General features: G+C 39.5%; 1 protein-coding gene across 1 annotated transcript in view; it reads left to right on the top strand.

Moving 5' to 3' along the window:
• Window positions 1-24,783, top strand: part of LOC120861949 (probable E3 ubiquitin-protein ligase HERC6) — a 52,755-nt gene that overhangs the window by 17,725 nt on the left and 10,247 nt on the right. Inside the window, exons 9-17 of the mRNA XM_040237880.1 lie at window positions 1,185-1,309; window positions 2,017-2,076; window positions 4,802-4,895; window positions 9,103-9,292; window positions 13,198-13,358; window positions 16,294-16,407; window positions 16,731-16,838; window positions 17,931-18,092; window positions 20,346-20,489. Of these exons, the coding sequence (XP_040093814.1) occupies window positions 1,185-1,309; window positions 2,017-2,076; window positions 4,802-4,895; window positions 9,103-9,292; window positions 13,198-13,358; window positions 16,294-16,407; window positions 16,731-16,838; window positions 17,931-18,092; window positions 20,346-20,489 (1,158 nt within the window). The remainder of the gene's footprint in view (window positions 1-1,184; window positions 1,310-2,016; window positions 2,077-4,801; window positions 4,896-9,102; window positions 9,293-13,197; window positions 13,359-16,293; window positions 16,408-16,730; window positions 16,839-17,930; window positions 18,093-20,345; window positions 20,490-24,783) is intronic.

Raw genomic sequence — 24,783 nt, 5'->3', positions numbered from 1 at the left:
GTATTTTAGTCTTAACGGGAGCCCAGAGAGGTGGTTATTGCTAACTCATTTTTTAACTGTGGTAAAACATACATAACATAAAATCTGCTATTTTAACCATTTAAAAATGTACAATTCAGTGGTATTAATTGTACTCACAATGTTGTACAGTCATCACCATTATTTTGCTTGGTCGCTTAGTCATGTCTGACTCTTTGTGACCCCATGGACTCCAGCCCACCAGGTTCTCCTGTCCATGGAATTGTCTAGGCAAGAATACTGGAGCGGACTTCCATTTCCTCCTCCAGGAGATCTTCCCGACCCAGGGATTGAACCCGTGTGTTCTGCGTCTCCTGCGTAGGCAGGCAGAGTCTTTACCACTGTGCCGCCTGTGAAGCCCAACCATGGCCACTAACCATCTCTAAAACTCTTCATCACCCCAGGCAGAAACTCTTTATTCCCCCCCAAGCAGAAATTCTTAACCATTAAATAACAACTCTGAGTTCTCCCCTACCCCTGACCCCAAGTACAGTCTAATATCCTTTCTATCAATTAGCCTGTTTCGTGTAAGTGGACTCATGTTTTTGTACTGGGCTTATTTCATGCAGCACAATGTTTTCAAAGCTCATCCATGTTGCAGTATGTGTCAGAACGCCCTCCCTCTTGTGGCTGAGCCATATCCCGTATGGGCTTCCCAGGTGACACTGGTGGTGAAGAATCTGCTTGCCAACGCAGGAGATGTAAGCGATACCAGTTCAGTCCTCGAGTTGGGAAGATTCCCTGGAGGAGAAGAATGGCAACCCACTCCAGTGTTCTGGCCTGGAGAATTCCATGGACAGGGGAGTCCGGTGGGCTGTAGTCTACGGGCTCAAAAGAGTTGGACACGACTAACCAACTGAGCACACAATATTCCAAATCCATCCATTGATGCTGTTGCTGAACATGGGTTGTTTCCATCTTTTTGGCTATTGGAAATAATGCTGCAATCAATTCTTTTGTGTTATTTCATTTTTTAAATGATAAAAACTAAGGCTCAGACCAATCAAAGTGGCCCGGGCTGGGAAATGGGACAGCCAGCCAGTCTGATGCCAAGGCTCCTCCCACCAAATCCCACTGCCTGAGCAGGTTCGCTGTGTCTCCCACCTGTGTCTTACTACTTGGTGTGTGTGTATTTTCCTGATCATTCTTTTTTTTTTTCTTCCTAGAAGGATACTAGTTCCACCGGTGTTTCCAGGAAAACCCTGCCAGAAATAAGCCGAATTAACCAGTCTCTGACAGAAAAATGGATGGCAGTGGCAAGCGGAAGTACAGAAGATGAAGTGGCTGAGAGGTGGCCCTATCTGATAAAGCAGAAATCACTTGTACTTGGTTCTGAAGCCTTGGTTCATTTTATCCTAAACATAAGAGAGAGGGCCTGGCTTTGTCGTTAAATTATTTACATTTTAATCTTGATTTAAACCATCTGTAGTTTGAAGAAGTCATTGACATATTCACTGATTCTTCATTTAACAGGGCTATGTTGAAGATGTACAATGGGCCAGGTACTTTGATAGGTGAGGGAAATTCAGGAGTGAATCAAAAATGCTTTCTGTCTGTCCCACAAAGCCATCCCCAAGACTGACTCTTTATAGCTTCATAGTTTATTCTCTGGAGCAGGCAATGGCAACCCACTCCAGTATTCTTGCCTGGAGACCCAGGGACAGGGGAGCCTGGTGGGCTGCCGTCTATGGGGTCGCACAGAGTCAGACACGACTGAAGCGACTTAGCAGCAGCAGCAGCAGTTTATTCTCTGCAGCTCCACAAATTTCTGTTTTCAAAAGGGTAGATTTTATTTAAATCTAGATGACTTGATCAAATCAGCTATGAAGGATTTTTATGAGATCTAGCACACCATGCACAAAGTATAGCGAGAATTTGGAAAATTCTTAACAGAGCAGTTATTATCATTATTAATGATTCCACGTCACCAGTTATATACAGAGTAAGATAAAAGGAACGTGCTAGTAGTATGTTAACCTTATTTTATTATTTTTGCAGTGAAATTAGAGTGATATTTTCATCTCCTGCTTGTCTGACTGCAAGTTTTTTAAAGAAGAGGTAATATTTATATTACCTTTATTTAAAGAGACTTACCTTTATTTAAAACACTGGAGAATATTTTAAATGAAATATTTAGACTCAGTCATTTTAATTTGTGAATTTTGTTATCTATGAACCAAAAATCCAACATTGAAAACTCCATGGATTGTTACAGAATTCTTCTGTTTTATAAAGAAATTTCCCATTGGACTACTACAAATTGTAATCTCTAATTTACATTGTTCCTTCCTCTACCCTGCCCTCCTGTGTTATCTGATTGGCAAGAATGGTGTTTTTTTCAGAATCTTTTTATCTAGGAGTGATCAATTCATTCTAACTTCACTTTTGTACTTAGAGGCCTGGGCTGTACTTTGAAGGTCTTATTGTGAGCCCAGTAAGGAAAACAGATCCTATTTATTTTATCTTTAACTATTAATGGTCTTACTACCACAGAGGAGAGTCCAAGTTCTCTGCTACTTGGTTTGACACTTGATCTGAGTAGTTTAAACATTTCCTCTGTTAAATGCTGAACACTTGGTCAACTGTTCCTTCCCCTCCCTGTTTGATCTCCAATAATATACCTGGGAATGACCGAAAGATAAAGTGAGGCAGATTAAGAATTGTAAGAGTTTATCAGAGTGAACATCGATTTGAATCACACAACACCAGTTTGGAATTGGTTGAGAGCTCAAGCGGCAAGAGCTCAGGGAAAGACATAGAGAAGGCGCAGAAAAAAGAAGGAAGCATTTGATTAGCTATAGCTTAAAGCCTAGTTGGCTTTTTTTGTTTGTTTTTTGATTGGTTGTCCTTAGGCTTTGATTTCATGACTTTGAGGAATTTACAGGCTTAGATTTTGGTTTGCTTTTATAGGTCGCCGTGGCCTGAGATCCACTGCACTGTGATGGCCTCCTTGTATAATTAATTTAACAATAACAAGGGAGTGGGGTGGGGAGCAGCATAAAGGGGCCCTTAGGCTGCCCTCGGGCTTACCTGGTGGCTCAGACAGTAAAAAGTCTGCCTGTAACGCGGGATACCCGGGTTCGATCCCTGGATTGGGAAGATCCCCTGGAGAAGGAAATGGCAACCCACTCCAGTATTCTTCCCTAGAAAATTCCATGGATGGAGGAGCCTGGAGGGCTGTAGTCCATGGGGTCGCAGAGTCGGACATGACTGAGCAACTAACATTAGGCTGCCCTCTGTCTTCTCTGGAGGCTGATGCCTACAGGTCAGCTTGCAGCTGGTGGAAACTCCTCCCAGTCCTCCTTTGCTAGGTCATGTCCTCTCCCTCCCTTGTTGACTTGGCCTCAGGTTGGCTCACAGGTTCAGAAGATACCTGTACACAACTGCCACTAGGCGGTACTCTGTATTCACTTAATCCCTTTTGCAGGTATTTCTCAGCTTTGGTTCTTAACCCAGCTGCATTCTCAGCCACTCCTCAGTGAGATTGGAGGAACTTCTGGATGCAGAGGCTTCACCTGGGAACCAGAGAAGCCCAGGGAAGCTGAATGTCATGGCTTCCTTCACCCCCTCTTCTAACCTCCACAGGTCATGAGGCAGTTATCACTTGAGAGTCCCGCAAGGCATCCCTGTTTGTCTCCACTTATTTAGCCAAAGGCAGGAGATGAGAAATTAAGACGTTGCTTCTCTCTGCTCCCTTTCTCTCCCATTTGCCTTCCTCTTCTTTCCGTCCTTCCAGGCAGCAAAGGAGGGGATTCTACCATGCAGCTCATTCTCTTTCTTCCCCACTGTAGTCTTAAGCTAGTTCTCACTACATAGAGGATAATCTTTTCTACACTAAGAATATTAGCTTTCTAAAATTTCCATGCTCCTTTCCCAAAGTGAGAAATCTCAAGGTTTGACCTTAAGATGCCAAAGGTTGCAATGGAAGATTTATTTTAAAGGGAAATTTACAGTACTTTGTTTTAGTACTTGCATGAATGCTAAAGCCCTAGTATTACAATTGATTGGTTAATCTAATAAACAGGAAATATTTTTAAATAATACATTATAAAGACAAATTGTTATATAGAATGCAGGCTCCTCAAATATTATCAACACAACCCAGGGAAATGCCACACTTAGACAAAGCCTTGGTAGTATTTCTGAGGGGCATGGCCAGGTTTGGATTTTTAAAAATCCAATTTCTTTTAGCAATTTGGAATAAGGCAGGTCTTTTCAATGTGGGAGGGGAGGGTTGGGGATTTGATTAGGATTGAGGAAATGTACCATGATCCAGGACAGATGGAAACATCAAGGCAAGGATTTTGAGACAAGAGGTGCAAAGAATTTTAGGGCATAAACTGTTGATTGTGTTCCCTAGCGGAGTTAATGGGTCTTTTCAGGAAGTTCTTCAAGTGAACAGTCAAGCCATTGGCTTGGGCAGGAGTGTCTTGGAATAGTAAAGTCATGCTAATGAAACAGTGGAATCCCAAAGTAATGTAAATATAGATGGTAAAATAGGTGGGATTAGGGAGTTTCAATTCCCAGTGTACAGGCTGAGTATAAGGGTAAATGATTTCAGTTCTCAGACACAGCATGCAAACTTTTGCTATTGTTGACTGTCCAAACTTGAGATAATAAATTGTTACCTGTTTTCTTTTAGGAAAACATAAACTTAAAAAAAAAAAAAACTTTTGGTGCCAAGTAAATCGATGATTTCAAAAGAATGCAAACATAATGATATATGAAGTTAGAAATATTCTTTTAATCTGTTTATTTATTTTTGCATTTCCTGCATCCAAAGAGAACCTGGAGAAATGATTTCCATTGATGTGGACTTAGAAATGGCAAGAGATACCTTCAAGAAGTTAACAGAAAAAGAATGGATTTCTTCGATGGTAATAACCAATATTCACTTTAGAAATAGAGCCATAGAATTTCTTTACAGGAACCAATATGATTACAGTTAATTTTCTTAGGAGTTGAGTGAGATAGAAGTGTGATAGAGGAGGGGCTAGTGTTTATTATGCAGTTACTATATTGTGTGTGTGTGTTAGTTGCTCAGTTGTGTCTGACTCTTTGTGACCCCATGGACTGTAGCCCACCAGGCTCCTCTGTCCATGGAATTCTCCAGGCACGAATACTGGAATGTGTTGCCATTTCCTTCTCCAGGGGACCTTCGCAATCCAGGGATCAAACCCAGGTCTTCCACATGGCAGGCAGATTCTTTACCATCTGAGCCACAAGGAGAAATACTACTGATTTAGGCGCTGGCATTTTATTTTCCAGGGCTTCCCGGGTGGCACTAGTGGTAAAGAATCCACCTGGTAATGCAGGAGACACAAGAGATGCAGGTTCAATCCCGAGGGAGAGCAGGGAGATCCCCCGGAGGAGGAGATGGCAACCCACTCCAGTCTTCAGTGCAGTCGCTCAGTCATGTCTGACTCTGCAACCCATGGACTGCAGCACGCCAGGCCTCCCTGTCCATCATACTCCTGGAGCTTACTCAAACTCATGTCCATTGAGTCGGTGATACCATCTAACTATCTCATCCTCTGCCGTCCCCTTCTCCTCCTGTCTTCAATCTTTCCCAGCATCAGGGTCTTTTCAAATGAGTCAGCTCTTCGCATCAGGTGGCCACAGTATTGGAACTTCAGCTTCAGCATCAGTCCTTCCAATGAATATTCAGGACTGATTTCCTTTAGGATGGACTGGTTGGATCTCCTTGCAGTCTAAGGGACTCTCAAGAGTCTTCTCCAACACCACAATTCAAAAGCATCAATTCTTTGGCACTTAGCTTTGTTTATAGTCCAACTCTCACACCCATACATGACTACTGGAAAAACCATAGCTTTGACTAGACGCACTTTTGTTACTGAATGCTTAAATGTACAGTAGATACAATATTTTTGTTTTCAATATGAGAAAAACAATGTTTAAGAAGTATAACTTATGAAAAGAGCATTATGGAATTCATATGTTTGGGGACCTACCAATTAACAATAGATGGATTAGAACAGCTAGGAATAAGGGTTTATACACCAATTTTAGCGAAAGGGGAGAAAGGGCTTCTGTGAGAAAACAAACGAACTTTTCAGGGAAACAGAGGGGCTTTTAGGGGGATACATGGAAGATAGGATAGTTTGCAATAATGTTTGCAAGTGCAGGGTCTCGTCCCTGGCAGTGTAGCTCACTTGCCTGCCTAGTTAGGGGGAGATTTATGGCTGCTTCATTCTTGAAGCCTCTGCCTTTAGTCAGATGAGGAAAGCTCTGAAAGCTTCCTTCTGTTCGTTCTTCTATTAGCTGTATCTCTGATGTCTTCAGTTCAAAATCATCTCTATACTGTTGTGGATCCATACATTCTGAAGGGAAAGGGGGAGAGAGTTTCTTAATGTGCAGTAGAAACTATTTTAATTTTCAAAGTGAAAAAGTAAGAATAGTAAATGTGATCAAGTATATTTTTAACGAAAATATTTAAGTGATGTGGGAGATTACTTGGTGTGCTCTTCCCAATATAAGTGCTAAGATACATTAGTTTTGCAGACTCTATGAAAAGGGGCTCTTAGTGAAGCAACTTTGGGAACACTGCATATTATTACGGTGTCATGACGCGCACAAGTATATCAAAGACTCTGTGATGTTATACGCCAAAAGAAATCTAGCTTTTTTGACCCTATTTTGATGTTATTTGACTTTGTACCTTTCTCATGTATACCTAATAGCATTCAACAAAAGTCATGTTCTTCTGGACATATGAAAAAACAAATTGCAAGAACATTAATGTAATAATAACAATAACATACAGTACTTCACAGTTTATTGTATCATGTATCATCTTACTTAATCCTTATGTAGAGGCAGACATTCATAGTTAAAGAGTATCTAAGATCTGTTAGAATAAATAAACTATTGGTTCAGAAACTGGCTCCTGTGATCAGAGGACCAGGAAAGACTGAAAAAAGAGGCAGCCACTCCAGATTGGAAGGCGGCAGGTTTAATAAGCCAGGGAACTTACAAGGTTTGTCTTGGGTGACACCAAGATGAGTAGGTCTCTACACCCAACCCCTGGAATCTTCAAGTTCATACAGAGGCGTTAACTGCTGGGTTCAGTCACATATACCATCCAGATGGTCTCAGAATACCTTACTCTCTGAAGGCAGGGTCCTTGGAACACACCCACTCTGGGAACAGTGGGCAGAGCATACATTCCAAACACGTGGGAGTGGGTGAGGAGGCTTTGATTGCCCAGGTCCAGTTCAAGGGGCAACATCGTCTTGATTACTTCTTCCAAACATAAGGTCCTCCAAACAACTTCAAAATCTCAATGGCTTATTCACACAGTAAAGATTTTTTTCTCACACCAAAGTCCAAAGAGGGTTGAGGTAGGAGGCACTTGTAGGGAAGGAAAAAAATATTACTTTTTCTCTCCTTATCTTTGTTTCATTGGCTGGGACCTTGCAAATTACACTGAGAAAAGACAGATGAATAAGAGAAAAGCAAGTTTATTAACATGCGCATCCTGCATATATATGGAAATACTCAGTGATGAGTAACTTTAAGGAGTGGTTAGAATTGGGGCTTCTATAGCAACCCTGATAGCTCAGTTGGTAAAGAATTTGCCAGCAATGCAGGAGACCCTGGTTCGATTCCTGGGTTGGGAAGATTCACTGGAGAAGGGAAAGGCTACCCACTCCAGTATTCTGGGGCTTCCCTTGTGGTTCAGCTGGTAAACAGTCCACCTGCAATGTGCGAGATCTGGGTTGGATCCCTGGAGAAGGGAAAGGCTATTCACTCCAGTATTCTGGTCTGGAGAATTCCATGAACTCTACGGTCCATGGTGTCACAAAGAGTCACACAGGGCTTCCCTGGTGGCCCAGAGGTTAAATCGTCTGCCTGCATTGTGGGAAACCTGGGTTCGATCCCTGGGTCAGGAAGATCCCCTGGGAAAGGAAATGGCAACCCACTCCAGTATTCTTGCCTGGAAAATCCCATGGACGGAGGAGCTTGGTGGGCTACAGTCCACGGGGTCGCAAAGAGTCAGACCGACTGAGTGACTTAACTTCCACTTTTGCTTCACAATAGCAACTTAGCAAATGAAGAACAATAATTTTGTAGAGAAGTGAAAAGACAAAGGAAAAGGACTTTGAGCTTCTTGGATGGCAAATGGTGGGAAGGCAGATATATGAAGAAAATAATGGTGGATAAGGGCTAGGTAGTAAGGTTTGCTGTGTGGCGTCTTCGTCAGGGCCAGCTCAGCTCTGCTAGTGAGACTGTTATGCCCTTCCTGATACAGGAAGTTGTGGACAGGAGGACACCTTGATGAGGGGAATATATGTTCTGTTTTCAGGAAGATGGGGGAGGCCAGAGAGCTCATTCTGTGTCTACTTCTTCTCACTTGCCTTCAGCTTAAAATAATCGTCATGTCAGAGTGGCATGTTTGGGCGTGGCAGATTCTGTTACCCTACCGCCCTCTGCCCAGGCTCATTCAGGGGTGACTCAGGCTCCTTCTCTGTGGCATTCTAGGCCCCAGGGCCATAAAATTCTCCGGCAGATCTTTCATGTTGATTGGCAGATGAGGAAAAAGGGTGTGCAAGGTCATAGAGAGGTTTTAGGGGTCAAGCCTGGAAGTACCATATATCACCTTCCCTCACATTCCGTTAGCTGGAACCCGGTCACATGGCTCCACCTAGCTGCAGGGAGGCTGGGCAATGCCGTCTTCCTGTGCGCCCTGAAGAAAGATGAAACAGGACTGGTGAGGTGAACATGTGCCATTTCCTCTGCTACGGTGTATCTTAGGTCAGATAGATTTAGGTATGGATCCCTTCTAATTGAGCAATCTTCACAATTTGTTCAGTAGGTCCAGGTATGTGATTTCACTTTTATTCCTTTAATTGACTCCAACATAAAATAGGGAAGATGGTTCTCACGTACTACTTTAGGGGTATTTGGGATATCAGGGAGTGATGGAGTTTGAATAGTAGGCTTTAGGAAAACTAAATTATTAAGGAACATAGTAGATATGAAACCTCTCTTCTTACATCTTGTTTCTTATGATACTGTATCTAATATGTCCTGGGCCTTTCCCTGATTGTTTTTCAACCACAGATAACCGCATGTCTCAGGGATAATCTGCTTGGAGCTCTTCCATGTCGTTCTCCACACCAAGAAGCTTTATCAGTCTTCCTTCTGCTCCCAGAGTGTCCTGTCATGCTGGATTCCAGGAACTGGATAACTCTGGTGGTTCCATTTGCAGAGGCTGTTCGTAAAATGACCGATCAATCTTCAAAAGTCCTGAGTAAGCTTGATTACTTTTATGTCACTTTATATGTATTCTGAATAGAATACTGTCTGAAATAGAATTTGTAACAAATTTTAGATAGATTTGAAAATACTGTGCAAATGTTTGAGTAAGTGATACGTATATTATTGAAAAGATTAACCTAAAGCTATTGTCAAATTCAGGTTTGTGTGCCTGATACACATTGAGGCCAAACAAACAGAAGCATTGGAGTTTGGGGCAGAGATAGGTCTATTTCAAGTGCCAAGCAAGGAGAATGGGCAGTTTGTGCTCAAAAGACCTAAACCCCCTGATGGGTTTCAGGAAAGAGTTTTTAAAGGAAAATTTTCAGGGAGGGCTGCTGAGTGTGTGACTTTTCTTCTGATTGGTCGGTGGTGAGGTAACAGGGTGGTGCTCCAGGAATCTCAGTCTTCAGCCTTCTGGTTGTAAACAGTCTGGGGTTCAAGTGCTTGTGCTCAGCCTGAAGTTACCATCCTCCACCTGAGTGAGAGTCATAGTTCCTGTAGAACTCAGAGATATATATGTCAAACTGTCTTATATATCCTTTGAGGAGGAACCAGGACCCTGCCCCATCCCTCCACTATTGTTTCTTGACTGCTTTCCCTTCGTTTCTGCATTCCCTCACTTTCCCAATGAGTAACAGTTTAAATCTGCCCTTTGAAACTCAGGGAAGGTCTAGGAGGCTTAATCCTTTTCCCTGCAAACAAGAAGCAGGGAAGACACAGGAAGGAGACACAAGAAGGCCCTTGTACTAAGGAGGGTCCCACAGGATCCTGCTTGAATTCGAAACTAGTATAATGGGCTTCACTGGTGGCTCAGTGAATCCTCCTGCAATACAGGAGACACAGGAGATGAAGGAAACACGAGACTTGGGTTCAAATCCTGAGTTGAGAAGGTCCCCTGGAGAAGGAAATGGCAAACCACTGCAGTACTCTTGCCTGGAAAATCCCATGGACAGAGGAGCCTGGTGGGCTATAGTCCACGGGGTCTCAAAGAGTCACACATGATTGAGTAGATAATCATTACTCTTATTATTACAAAACATGTGCAATTCCTAGACTTGGTCATGGACTCGACCTCAGAATTTCACAACCAGTCAAGATAAATCCAGTGAAGATAAAACCATACTTTAAAGTTTTTTGTTTATGGTGTTTTAAAACTTTAGGTATTTTGATCAGACATGAGGAGAACAATGTTTATCTTTGTGTTCTTGTTTTTTATTTTATTCAGTGCTTTGGGATGTCCTTTTATGACTTTGAGCTAACGTTCAAGGTCCAAAGCTTAAAAGATGCAAAGATGACAGTGAAATAGCCACCTAATTCCCCTCCCACAAAGCAGTTAGAGTTTCTTACATAACATTTGAAAGATACTCTATAAAAACATATAGAAATGTATTCTTTTTTTTCAAATGGTAGCATACATTCTTCAGCAACTTGCTTTTTTCCACAAATCACTATATTGTGGAAATCATTATATTACCTGACTTATATGAATGCTTTATTCCAATTTAATGGCTGAATAGTATTCTATTCATGTACATGAACAGTTGTTTCTAAATTTTTGCTCTTATAACAGTTCTAACATACATTTCTTTGTATATATATATATAAACCCAATAATTTTGCTTTCTGGAAACTTCCCTGCTTATAATTATATTATAATTATACATATTTAATATATATTATACAATAATATAATATATATTTATATGAATATATTTATATAAATATATATATATTTATACAAGCAGAGAAATTTTCAGAAAGCAAAATTACTGGGTCAGATTGTATGTGCATTTTAAATCTTGAGAGATTTTGCCAAATGACCCTCCACAGACGTCAGGGCCATCATATTGCCCAACTTAAGTGGTCACCATTCACATTATCACCCTTGGAATTGGGCAACATGGCAGCTCTGACAGAAGATGTACCGTTTATACTTCATCAATTAATATGAAAGCATCAGCCCACAGTGTAAACCAAACTTTGGTCTATACCACTCTGAAAAGAAGAATCTATTTCTTTTTCTTTTTTGGCCCTGCCACATGGCTTGCTTGCTTGCATGCCCCATGCAATGGGAGGGTGAAGTCCTAACTACTGGACTTCCAGGGAATTTTTAAGAATATCTTAATTTAAATTGTCTCATTATGAGTGAAGTTGTACTGTTTTTCCTATATTCAGTTATATTTTTATATCATACTCTACAAACCATCAGTTCTCTCCTCTTACCTATTTTTCCATTTGTTGTTAGTATCTTTCTTTTCTATTTGAAGTTTTTTAAACTACTAAGACAGTTCTTTAAAAAATTTTTTGATTTATTTATTTTTGGCTGTGCTGAGTCTTCATTGCTGTGTGCAGGCTTTCTCTAGTTGAGGCAAGCGGGGGCTGCTCTTTGTAGCAATGCAAGGACTTCTCGTTGTGGTGGCTTCTTGTTGTAGAGTATGGGCTCTAGGCATGAGGGTTTCAGTAGTTGTATCTCTTGGGCTCAGTTATTCCTTGGCATTTGGGATCTTCCCGGACCAAAGATTGAATCCATATCCCCTGCATTGGCAGGTGGATTCTTAACTACTGGGCCACCAGGCAAGTCCCAACAATTCTTTATCCGTAAGATGAGTTGCAATTTTTTTTCTTTAGGTCACTGAAATTTTTTTGCTTTTTGGTATTTTTGCCATGTGTAATATTTTTAAACACTTTTATGCAGCCTACTGTATTAACATTTTCTTTTATGGTTTCTAATCTTTTCTCAAAAAGTTTACCTTATGATGAAATTTAATGATTTCCCATGCTCCTATTAGAATATTTATTGTTTCATTCTTTTAATTAATTTTTATTAGAATATAGTTGATTTATAATGTTGTATTAGTTTCGGTTGTATAGCAAAGTGAATCAGTTGTAATATGTAAAAATCCACTCTTTTTTAGATTCCTTTCCCATATGAGCCATTACTGAGTATTGAGTAGAGTTCCCTGTGCTATACAGTAGGTTCTTATCAGTTATCTATTTTATATATAGTAATGTGTTTATATCAATCCAATCTCCCAATAAATCCATCCCCCCCATTGTTTCATTTTTATGTTTAAATCTTTGAACTATATGGAGTTTATCTTGATTACACTTCATTTTTTGGGGATCAGTTTCCAGTTGTCACACATTTATTAAGTGATCTGTTTCATTCCCTGATAATACACGATGCCTCTTTCATCATATACCAATATCTCATATATATTTGATTCCATTTGTGAAGTCTGCTACATTGTCTTCCTTTCATGCATCTGGGTCACACTATTTTAATTACATTAACTTGAAAATACATTTTAACATCTGATTTGTTTGTTTTCTGAGAATTTTCTTTTAAAGGTACAGAAATTCAGTTTGTAACTCAGTGATACTAAAATATTGTTACTGAGCTAATTTAAAAATATATCCATCTATCGTAGGTGATAATAAAGTCTGAAAACATAGATAATTTTTTTTCAGATTAAAATTGTCCTTGATCACATTTTGTGTCTTGTGTGTATTTGTGTGTGTGCATATGTATTCTGTGTTTTCACCCGTGTATATTTTCAGACCTTATAAATACCCTATGGAATTTTCAGTTTGAAAATCATGAAATCAATCAAGTAATCAAGCATAAACATGAACTATCAACACATTTTTTTCAGAAACCTGAATTTGAGCTTTTAATTCCAAAGATACTTAATCAGGGAGCAAAAATTTTTTCCACATCTGTGAGTAACAAATATGGTCCAGGATGTTATCTTTCAAAAAGGTTATCCCGTGATTTATGGGTTATGCCATCAGAACTGGAAAATATGATCTATTTCTTACATTAAAGAACTTAGAAAACTTGAGAGAATTTTTTTGGAGGTGCATATTTATCACGGCTGATTTTACATGTCTCAGAGCAGTGTTGGACATCTTTGCAAGAATCTTCCCTCAACTCACTTGTCCAGATGCTGAAAACTGCCATCATCTCTCAAATGTTTTGCTGGAATAATACTGTTCAGAGTATCCGTAACCACAATGTTAAAACTCTTCTGGAAGTGATGAAAGACATATATAAGGTAAGGGTTCATCTAAAGGAATGTATACACCATTTTACTAAATCAAGTTCCCTTAGTTCTTAGCCAGTTGAAGTCTTATTTTATTTTCCACAGCAAGAATGAAAATATTTGATTCAGACCTTAAATATTTAGAATTTTGTTTGTTTTGCTAACTGGATAGACTCTGGTGGAATATATTACATAGTATATATAATATGTATATAGTGTATATATAATATATTACAGGCACAAATACTCAGATATGACAATGATTCAGCATTTTCATTAGTATATATAACATAATCCAGAAGTAACCTAAGATTAGGCTACTAATAAACCTAATAATTATTGGAGGAAAGGAAGGAACCAGAGCATTTTAAATAGAAGAGCAGAATTAAATTGGTATTGTTCAATTGAAAAATAATTAGCCAAAATAGATGCTTTTATAAATATAAATTGCTCAATCGGTAACCAAAACAAAAAGAAAGTGAAAGTGAAGTCACTCAGTCGTGTCTGAATCTTTGCGACCCCATGGACTATAGCCTACCAGGTTCCTCTGTCCATGGGATTTTCCAAGCAAGAGTACTGTTTCACCACGTGATATCAGTCTCAATAGGAGAAGTATTATGTGCAAAAGTTAGTGCTTTTCAGAAGTAATAATGCACTGATATTTCTAAAGTAGTATATTTCCTCCATCTTTATTAAGATATAACTGAAATAGAACATTGTGTAAGTTTAAGGTGTACAGAGTGTTAATTTGATTTGTTGTTGTTCAGTCCCTAAGTCTTATCTGACTCTTTGTGACCTTATGGACTGCAGCACACCAGTCTTCCCTGTCCTTCACTATCTCCTGGAGTTTGCTCAACTTCATGTCTGGTGAGTTGGTGATGCCATCCAACCATCTCATCCTCTGTTGCCCACTTCTCATTTTGCCTTCAATATTCACCAGCATCAGTGTCTTTTCACATGAGTCGGTTCTTCGCATCAGATGGCCTAAGTATTGGAGCTTCAGCTTCAGCATCGTCCTTCTAGTGAATATTCAGGGTTGATTTCCTTTAGGATTGACTGGTTTGATCTTCTCACTGTTCAAGGGACTCTCAAGTGTCCCTTGAGAGCAGTAATTCTTTGGTGCTCAGTCTTCCTTATGGTCCAACTCTCACATCTGTATATGATTACTGGAAAAACCATAGTTTTGACTATATGGACCTTTGTCAGCAAAGTGGTATCTCTGTTTTTTAATATGCTCTCTAGGTTTGTCATAACTTTCCTTCCAGTGAGCAGGAGTCTTTTAATTTCATGGCTACAGTCACTGTCCTCAGTGACTTTGGAGCCCAAAGAAATAAAATCTGTTACTACTTCCACTTTTTCCCTTTCTAGACACGTATATATTACAAAACACTTATAGTTACTGTTTATTTAGTGTGGTAAGAACACTTAAGATCTACTGTCTTAGCAACTTTCAACTATATAGTACAATATTGTTAACTATGATCACCATGCTGTGCATTAGATCCGCAGAACTTATTTATCTTATAACTGGAAGTTTGTACCGTTTGACCAACATCTCTCCTTTTCTCCCACCCCAACTCTATAAACCACCACTCCACTCTGTTTCTGGGTTTAGCTTTTTTTAGATTTCATGTATAAGAGATATCTTACTGTATTTGCCTTTCTCTGAAGTATTTCGCTTAGCATAATGTCCTCACCATCCATTCATGTTGTTGCAAATGGCAAGATTTCCTTGTTTCTCATGGCTGAATAAAATTCCATGTGTATATATGTATGTATCAGTGTATATGCGCACACATATATAAACACCATATCTTCTTTGTCCATTCATCTGTCCATGGACACTTAGGTTGTTTATTTACCTTGGCTATTCTAAATAATGCTAAAATGAACATGGGCCTGTAGATATCTCTTTGAGCAGGTGATTTCATTTCCTTTGGCTCTATACCCCAAAGTGGGATTGCTGGATCATGTGGTAGTTCTATTTTTAATTTTGTGAGGAAGCCTTCATACTGTTTTCCATAGTGCCCACACCAATTGACATTCCCACTAATGGTGCACAAAAGTTCCTTTTTCTCCACATCCTCACCAATACTTCTCTCTTGTCTTTTTGATGATAGCCATTCTAATAGGCATAAGGTAATATTGCACTATGGTTTTGATTTCCATTTCCCTGATTAACAATGTTGATCATATTTTCATGTACTTGTTGGCCATCTGTAAGTCGTCTTTGAAACAAGTCTGTTCAGTTCGTCTGCCAATTTTTAAAAATTAGATATTTTGATTAGCACTGTGGATGGTGACTGTAGGCATGAAAATAAAAGATGCTTGTTCTTTGGAAGAAAAACTATGACACACCTAAGCAGCATATTAAAAAGCAGAGACATTACTTCGCTGACAAAGGTCCATACAGTCAAAGCTGTGGTTTTTCCAGTAGTCATATACAGATGTGAGAGTTGGACCATAAAGAACGCTGAGCGCCGAAGAAGTGATGCTTTCGAACTGTGGTGTTGGAGAAGACTCTTGAGAGTCCCTTGGACAGCAAGATCAAACCAACAATCCTAAAGGAAATCAACCCTGAATATTCACTGGAGGACTGATGCTAAAGCTGAAGCTCCAATACTTTGGCCACCTGATGCGAAGAGCTGACTCATTTGAAAAGACCCTGATGCTGGGAAAGATTGAAGGCAGGAGGATAAGGGGACGATAGAGGATGAGATGGTTGGATGGCATTACCGAATCAATGGACATGAGTTTGGGTAAATTCTGGGAGTTGGTGATGCACAGGGAGGCCTGACGTACTGCGGTCCATGGGGTCGCAAAGAGTCGGAGCAACAGTCACAAAAACAACTGAGCAACTGAACTAAACTGAACTGAGGCATATATAAAAATAGATTAAGTTACTCACTAATAGAAAATAAATATCACAGGTTGTATTTTCTTTAAGGTAAACAAAACTAACTGTCGATTACCAGAAGATATGTTCCACATAAATGAATTATCATTTTGGTTGAACTTTTATGAAGATAGAAAAAGAGTGATCTATAGGGAAAAAAACCTGGTAAGAATATTTTACTTTCTGAATATTTTTTTGTACTTTAAAGGGGAAACACATTAATAGCTATGTAGCTTCTTTGTAAGTTAACATCTGAAAATGTCCTCACTGTAATGCTGAATTTGCTAAAGTAGATGCTCTTGGATAACTTAAAACATCTTTCAGCCACAAAGCAAATGCATTTTCCTAGAAATTTGTTTCTAGGTAATTTAGATTGTTAAAAATGAATTCTATAAAGTATGGAGGTAAATAATTTAAGGTAGTGAGGTAAAGGAATGAAGGTTTCCGTTTCTTTTGATTATCAAAATTCTTGTCTTTTTAATTTTTAGATACCTGCAGAAAACTTCAGTCTGATTATTTTCAGTGATTTTCCATTTGTCTTTAATTTGGTGTCCAAAATTAAATTATTGCAAGCTGATTCCCAAATAAGAATGTTGGTATGTATGTCTTATTTTTTATTATGTAAAATTTTCAAATATATACAAAGTAGAGATAATGACATATTAAACCCCAGCACAAATTGTCAGCAGTCGTCAACGTTTTGCCATACTTCATTTATCATTTTTTAAATTTTTAGTTGTTACTATTTTTGCTAAAGTTTCTTTTTTTTTTGCTGTGGCATGCAGCTTATAGGATCTTAGTTCCCTGACAGGGCTTGATCCCTTACCCTCAGCAGTGAAAGCTCGAAGTCCTAACCTCTGGCCACCAGGGAATTCCCATGTTTTTGTTAAGTATTGTAAAGCAAATTCCAGGCCCAGTTTATTTTCACCTCTCCATATTTCAGTGCATTATTTCTGGTGGTTTCACTTTTGTTCATTCTGAGATTCATCAGTGGGTTCAGATGCTGACCACATTCTTCCACTGTAACATTTCCCATCAACCTTTTTTTTAAAAAAAAAATGAAATCATAGTTGGTGTACAATATATAAATTACAGACATACAATATAGTGACTCACAATTTTTAAAGGTTATACTTCATTTATAGTTATTATAAAATATTGGCTATATTCCCTGTGTTGTGCAATATATACTTGTAGCTTATTTTGTATCTAATGATTTGTACCCCTTCTCCTCTACCCCTATATCTTCCCTCCCTCAACTGGTAAACACTGGTTTGTTCTCTGTATCTGCGAGTCTGCTTCTTTTTTGTTTTATTCACTAGTCTGTTGTAGTTTTTAGATTCCACATGTAAATGATATCATACAGTATTTGTCTTTTTCCATACGTTGTACTTCACTTAGCAAAATGCCCTCCAAGTCCATCCTTGTTGCTGCAAAAGGCAAAAGTTTGTTAGTCTTTTTTATGGCTGTGTAGTATTCCATCATTTTGCACAATTCCTTGGTGCCATAGATTTTATGATCTCTTTGTCTTCCAAATTATACTCACAGTGCTCTTTTACTTACGTAATTGTGATATGAGTATATATAGCAATGGTTGGCATAAATGTATGCTATATAAAATGTTTATTTGAAATATTAAATAATTTCTTGTATTCCTATGAGGATTCCTAAAATATTTCTTTTTCTAGAAATTTGAAGAGAACAACTACATGAATTTTGGGGGAATAATTCTGCAAAGAAGAGCTGAATCCCCTTCATTTACACTTAGAGTCAGACGAAGTCACTTAGTTGAAGATGCTCTATGTCAGTTAAGCCAAGCTGAAGACACTGACCTCCAGAAAACATTAGTGGTACGCTAAAACCCTTCATAATATTTTTACTAATGTGTGTGGGGGGAACATTTATATAATGTGGCACAAGGAGAACCTGTATTTGCAACTATAGTTATCAGCCTAATGGTTTCCAGGATTCCTTGCTTACCCTTCAGAGAAAAGCTCCAGGATGTTTAATTGACCATTGGCTCTATGAGTTAACTATTAGTTAGTTACCTTTGGCTACAAAAATGCTTCATAATGAACCATCCCAAAGCATAGTGAGTTAAAATAGTAATTTTACAGATCTACAGTTCTGCTGAGACTGCTGCTCTAAGTTGAACTCTGTTTACATGTTTGAGAATTGGCTAGAGATTGGTTACCTAGGCTTGGCCTGGCTCAGGCAATCTGGCCCTGACTCCCGTGTTTTCCGTCTTCTTCCTAGGACCCACAAACATGTTTGCATATCAGTGTCAGAGGTACAAGAGAGCGAGGCCCCTCCACTCCCACTTGCCAAGCCACTGCCAAAAAAAAGATAGCAAGCCCAGTTACACAACAAACATTGCTTTAGTCAAAGCAAGTCACATGGCTGAACTCAAGTCAAGGGCTGGCATAATACACTCAGCCTTTTTAATGAGAGGAACTATAAAGTCACATGCGAAAGACCTGGGCCAAGGAGGGGTAAAGAATTGGGGCAATGAATGCATTCAGCAAGTGGCAGGTAGAATGGATACTTTTACTGCATTTTGGCTCTAGTTTTAGAGCCTTTAGAGACTTTCCACTGTGTTGGTTCCATTTCCTAGCCATCCTTCACTTTATCCTTGGGGGCATCTGTAGGGTTTTTACTGTGTGGTACTTCAGATCCTTTGCCCACAGAATAAAGATGAACTTTGTAGGTGAGAGCTGGTATCTCTCCAGAAGGGAGTGCATTTTCCTGATATCAGCCAAGAAGGGAAAAGTTAGGTTCTCAGAGAGGAAGTCAGACTCTGAGAGTTGGGTCTCAGGACTCTGATGGAAAACAAGGAAAGGATTTTATAAGCTAGGCTTTCTAGTTTTTGTCTCCCTCTGTGCCTGTTTCCTTTAAATCTTGACTATGAGGAAATCAGTGGAAAGTGATTCTGCCTACAGGAAATGACAAAGAGGTAAGAAGGTAAACTTCAAGAGAAATCCAATCAAATATAGACTCTCAACAAGGCAAAGTTGTCGAGCTCTCTATGAGCACGTCCTGACCATAGCAAAGACAACCTTGCTAGTATAAATAAGTGGAAGTAAGAAAATCAGAAGCAAGCTTAATTTATTTTTGGTGTATCTTGATGAAATGTGAGGCAGGCCCTTGGTGATGATGAACAAGGCCAAGGAGGTAAATCTAGGTAAAGAGAAGTGAAAGAGAACTCTCAGTGAAGCTTGGTGATATTTACATTAAAAAGATGGAAAGAAGCAAACAGGAAGGGAAGTATAGAAGGAGTGATTAGAGGGACTTCCTCAGTGGTCCAGTGGATAAGACTCTACACTCCCAATGCAGGGGGCCTGGGTTCGATGCCTGGGCAGGGAACTAGATTATGCATGTTGCAACTAAGAGTTCATATGCTGCAACTAAAGATCTTGCAGGTCCCAACTAAAGATGCCACATGCCACAACTAAGACCTAACACAGCCAAATACATAAATATTTACAACAAAGAGTAGTTAGAGAGGTGAGAGGAAATCTAAGATAGTACTCGCACTACAAATCCCAGAGGTAGACTTTAGAAAAGAGGGACCAGTTCTTATGGATGCTCACATGAGGGCTCTGGGCAGTCAGCACTGAAATTTCCAACAAAGGTGCCCTGTCCAGGCTGACAGGAAGGGCTGTTTATCTGAAGTCCTAATGAGGGGAGAGGCAGAAGAAACCAAATATTTGTTGACTGTAGCCTAAGTTGTAAAGCCTGACTGATGAGAGGAAGCTGGACAAGAGAGAAAAATTGAGGAATTTAGTGGCCCAGGGGTTTGAAGCACATCAAAATTTGGTTCAAGATGCTGGTCCACATAATTGGTGACTGTTGAGTGTTGCCAGAATCTCACTTCACTTGGTTCATGTGGCCATGGGAGGAACCTATGTACTCACTAGGCAGTAATCTGACAGTAAACAGGTTCACGGCACCCACTATCAGAAGCAAAGTGAGAGAACAAAGTACAATTAGGTAAGGAGAGTGGATTCTGGGAATTCTGGTGATGGCAGGAGGCTTGAAACTTTTCTGTAAAGGTCAAGGCATCATATTTTAAATCTGGACCTGACAATGTCCTCTTTTCTCAGGTTGAATTTATTAAAGAAATTCGTTCTGTGGGGGATGGGGTGAAGTCTGAGTTTTTTCACTGTATATTTGAATCTATGACCAAGGAAGACTATGGAATGTTCATATATCCTGAAGAGGATTCCTACATGTGGTTTCCTGTCAACGTAAGCCTTTTATCTGTTTTCTTATGGTTTTTCAGAACAGAAAAAGTATACCATATACTGTAAATGAACACAATACCTGCTAATGTAAAATTAGGTCACATAAAGCCTTGCTACTCAAAATGTGGTCCACAGAGCGGAAGTTCCAGCATTACCTAGAACTGTTAGAAAAGCAGAATCTCAGGACCAGATCAGAATATATATTTTTATAAGATCGCTAGGTGATTCATATGAACATTAAATTTTTAAACAGTGTGAATAAGGTATATTTGAGATATGATAAATGGTACCTATTGATACATTTTGATGTATACCTATGCCCATGAAATTCAAGACAATGAAAACAAAAGACACTGAACACATCCATCATCCCCTAGAGTTTCCTCAGGTTCCTTTCTGATCCTGCTTTTCCCTGCCTCTATTCCCTGCCCCATGCCCATGCAACCACTGATTCGATTTCTGTCACTATAATTTGAATTTCCTAGAATTTTACATAAATGGAATCATAAGTAGTCTTTGTATCCGTCCTTTCATTCAGCATAATGATATTGAGAATCATGTGTGTTGTATCTATCATAGTTCATTCCCTTCTATTGCTGAGCAGTATTCCATTGTTTAGATGTATTACACTTTGTTGAATATTGGGTAGTTTCCTAAATTTTAAGAGGCAGTAATCTAGAGTTTCAAACTAGGAGAGAAATTGTTAACAGAATCCTAGAGATAATTGCTAATTCTAATAAGATGATTCATTTCTGCAATGATTATATTTTTACAAAGATTCTCTATATGTAAACATTTTCTTAAAGTAGTAAAAACTTCATTTCTCTATTAGTGTGTGTGTGTTAGTCACTCAGTCATGTCTGACTCTATGTGACCACGTGGACTGTAGCCTACCAAAGTTCTCTGTCCACGGGGTTCTCCAGGCAAGAATACTGGAGTGGATTGCCATGCCCTCCTCCAGGAGATCTTCCCAATGCAGGGATTGAACCCGGGTCTTCTGAATTGTAAGCAGACTCCTTACCAGCTGAGCCACAAGGGAAGCCTTCTCTGTTAGTAACACAGAGCAAGTAATTCTAACAAGAATCACATGTTGAATTTCAATTTATTGATCTCCTTTCCCATAAACTTGCAAATACTCTTTCAAATGATATGGTGGAGTTTGGAACCCAGAAAGAAAAGGGTACAGGAAGAGAACATGAATGAGAGTGAAAAAGTACTAAAAGGTGTTTTGTATCTTTTTAGAAAGGCTTCCCAGGTGGCTCAGTGTTAGAGAATCTGCCTGCTAATACAGGAGACATGGATTCGATCCCTGGGTGGGAAAGATACCCTGGAGAAGCCACCCACTCCGGTATTCTTGCCTGGGGAAATCCATGGACAGAGAGCCTGGCAGGCTACAGTCCATGGAGTCCTAAAAGAATTGGACACAATTTAGCGATTAGATGTTTAGCCACAAAACATCTTTTTGAGAAAGAATGAATCTCTAAAAGATAAGAGTGGCTAAGGTGTGCCATTGGTAGGGTCAACCAGCAAGTTTTTACTGGCTGTTTCTTGAAGTTCCCACATTGTATTAAATACTATAGAAGATTCAGATTAGTGGATAACACAATCTCTTTCCTTTGAAAACATTTTATATATGTAGATAGAGCAATAAGACTAAAATACCAGGAACTTTAACAATTTTTTGAAATTTTGTGCTGCTGACTTTGTGTTGTAATCAGTTCAGTTCAGTTCAGTCGCTCAGTCGTTTCTGACTCTTTGCAACCCTATGGACTGCAGCACGCCAGGCTTCCCTGTCCATCACCAATTCCTGGAGCTTGCTCAAACTCATGTCCATCAAGGCGGTGATGCCATCCAACCATCTCATCCTCTGTTGTCCCCTTCTCTTCCTGCCTTCAATCTTTCCCAGCATCAAGGTCTGTTGTAATAGTTGTTGGGAAATAGGTAGGATAGGGAAGGAAGCACTCTTGTGAGATCAGAAGCCCAGAGATCTAGTCTTGAGTGATGGTGGGTGTATAATTTAGCCTCTCTGAGTTTTTAGTTTCCTCAACTGTAAAAATGCCTGCTACTGCTGCTGCTGCTAAGTCACTTCAGTCGTATCCGACTCTGTCCAACCCCATAGACAGCAGCCTACCAGGCTCCTCCGTCCATGGGATTTTCCAGGCAAGAATACTGGAGTGGGTCGTCATTGCCTTCTCCAGTAAAAATGCCTAAGTACTAGCAAAACTAATTTCTATTCTGCCTGCTTTATAGAGCTATTGTGAGATGAAAACAAGATAAAAGGTATGTCAAAGTGTGAAGCTCCCTGAAAACTTTAGGTCACTATACAAATTTAAGGGATTCTTTCTTAGGACCTAAAGAAATCAAGGGGGACTGAAGTGATTGGAAAAAGTGTTATTGGAAAATGGAGCCCTGAGGTTAATGATGAAGGATAGGGACTAAATATATCAAAACAATGCAAGTAGGGAATGGAAAGGAAGAAAATAAATCTCATATCAACTCTATGAGATAGGTGGTTTGCCTCATTTTAAAGATGAAGAAACTGAGGCACAGAGAGATTAAATAAACTGTCTATGGATATTCATTACCTCCACCATAGTTTGGCCCCAAGTAAATAACAGGGAGGGAACACAGCTCTACCCATTAACAGAAAGTTGGATTAAAGATTTACTGAGCATGGCTTCGCCCATCAGAACAAGACCCGATTTCCCCCTCTGTCAGTCTCTCCCATCAGGAAGCTTCCATAAGCCTCTTATCCTTCTCCATCAGAAGGCAGACAGACTGAAAACCACAATCACAGAAAACTAATCAATCTGATCACATGGACCACAGCCTTGTCTAACTCAGTGAAACTATGAGCCATGCCTTGTAGGGCCACTTAAGAAGGAGGGTCATGGTGGAGAGTTCTGACAAAAAGTGGTCCCCTGGAGAAGAGAATGGCAAACCGCTTTAGTATTATTGCCTTGAGAACCTGTGAACAGTATGAAAAGGTGAAAAATTAGGACACTGAAAGATGAATTCCCCAGGTTGGTAGTTACCCAATATGCTATTAGAAATCAGTGGAGAAATAACTCCTGAAAAAATGAAGAGACAGAGCCAAAGCAAAAACAACCATCCAGTTGTGCATGTGACTGGTGATAGAAGCAAGGTCCGATGCTATAAAGAGCAAAATTGCATAGGAACCTGGAATGTCAGGTCCATGAATCAAGACAAATTGGAAGTGGTTAAACAGGAGATGGCAAGAGTGAATGTTGACATTTTAGGAATCAGCGAACTAAAATGGACTGGATGGGTGAATTTTAATAAGATGACCATTATATCTACTACTGTAGGCAAGAATCCCTTAAAAGAAATGGAACAGCTGTCATAGTCAACAAAAGAGTCCGAAATGCAGTACTTGGATGCAATCTCAAAAATGGCAGAATGATCTCTGTTCATTTCCAAGGCAAACCATTCAATATCACATTAATCCCAGTCTATGCTCTGACTAGTAATGTTGAAGAAGCTGAAGTTGAATGGTTCTATGAAGACCTATAAGACTTTCTAGGACTGACACCCCCAAAAGATGTCCTTTTCATTATAGGGGACTGGAGGCAAAAGTAGGAAATCAAGAGATACCTGGAGTAACAGGCAGATTTGGCCTTGGAGTACAGAATGAAGCAGGCCAAAGGCTAATCGATTTTTCCAAGAGAATGCACTGGTCATAGCAAACACCCTCTTCCAACAACACAAGAGAAGACTCTACACATGGACATCACCAGATGGTCAATACTGACTTCAGATTGATTATATTCTTTGCAGCCAAAGATGGACAAGCTACATACAGTCAGCAGAAACAAGACTGGGAGCTGACTGTGGCTCAGATCATGAACTCCTTATTGCCAAATTCAGACTTAAATTGAACAAAGTAGGGAAAACCACCCAGCCATTCAGGTATGACCTAAATCAAATCCCTTACGATTATACAGTGGAAGTGACAAATCGATTCAAGGGATTATATCTGATAGACAGAGTGCCTGAAGAACTATGGATGGATGTTGGTGACATTGTACAGGAAACAGGAATCAAGACCATCCCCAAGAAAAAGAAATGCAAAAAAGCAAAATGGCTGTCTGAGGAGGCCTTACAAACAGCTGTGAAAAGAAGAGAAGCAAAAAGCAAAAGAAAAAAGGAAAAATATACCCACTTGAATGCAGAGTTCCAAAGACTAGCAAGGAGAGATAAGAAAGCCTTCCTCAGTGATCAGTGCAAAGAAATAGAGGAAAACAATAGAATGGGAAAGACTAGCGATCTCTTCAAG

The sequence above is a fragment of the Oryx dammah genome, unplaced genomic scaffold (genome assembly GCF_014754425.2).
Source record: "Oryx dammah isolate SB20612 unplaced genomic scaffold, SCBI_Odam_1.1 HiC_scaffold_3, whole genome shotgun sequence".
Taxonomy (NCBI): domain Eukaryota; kingdom Metazoa; phylum Chordata; class Mammalia; order Artiodactyla; family Bovidae; genus Oryx; species Oryx dammah.
This window is presented reverse-complemented; position numbering and strand designations above follow the sequence as displayed.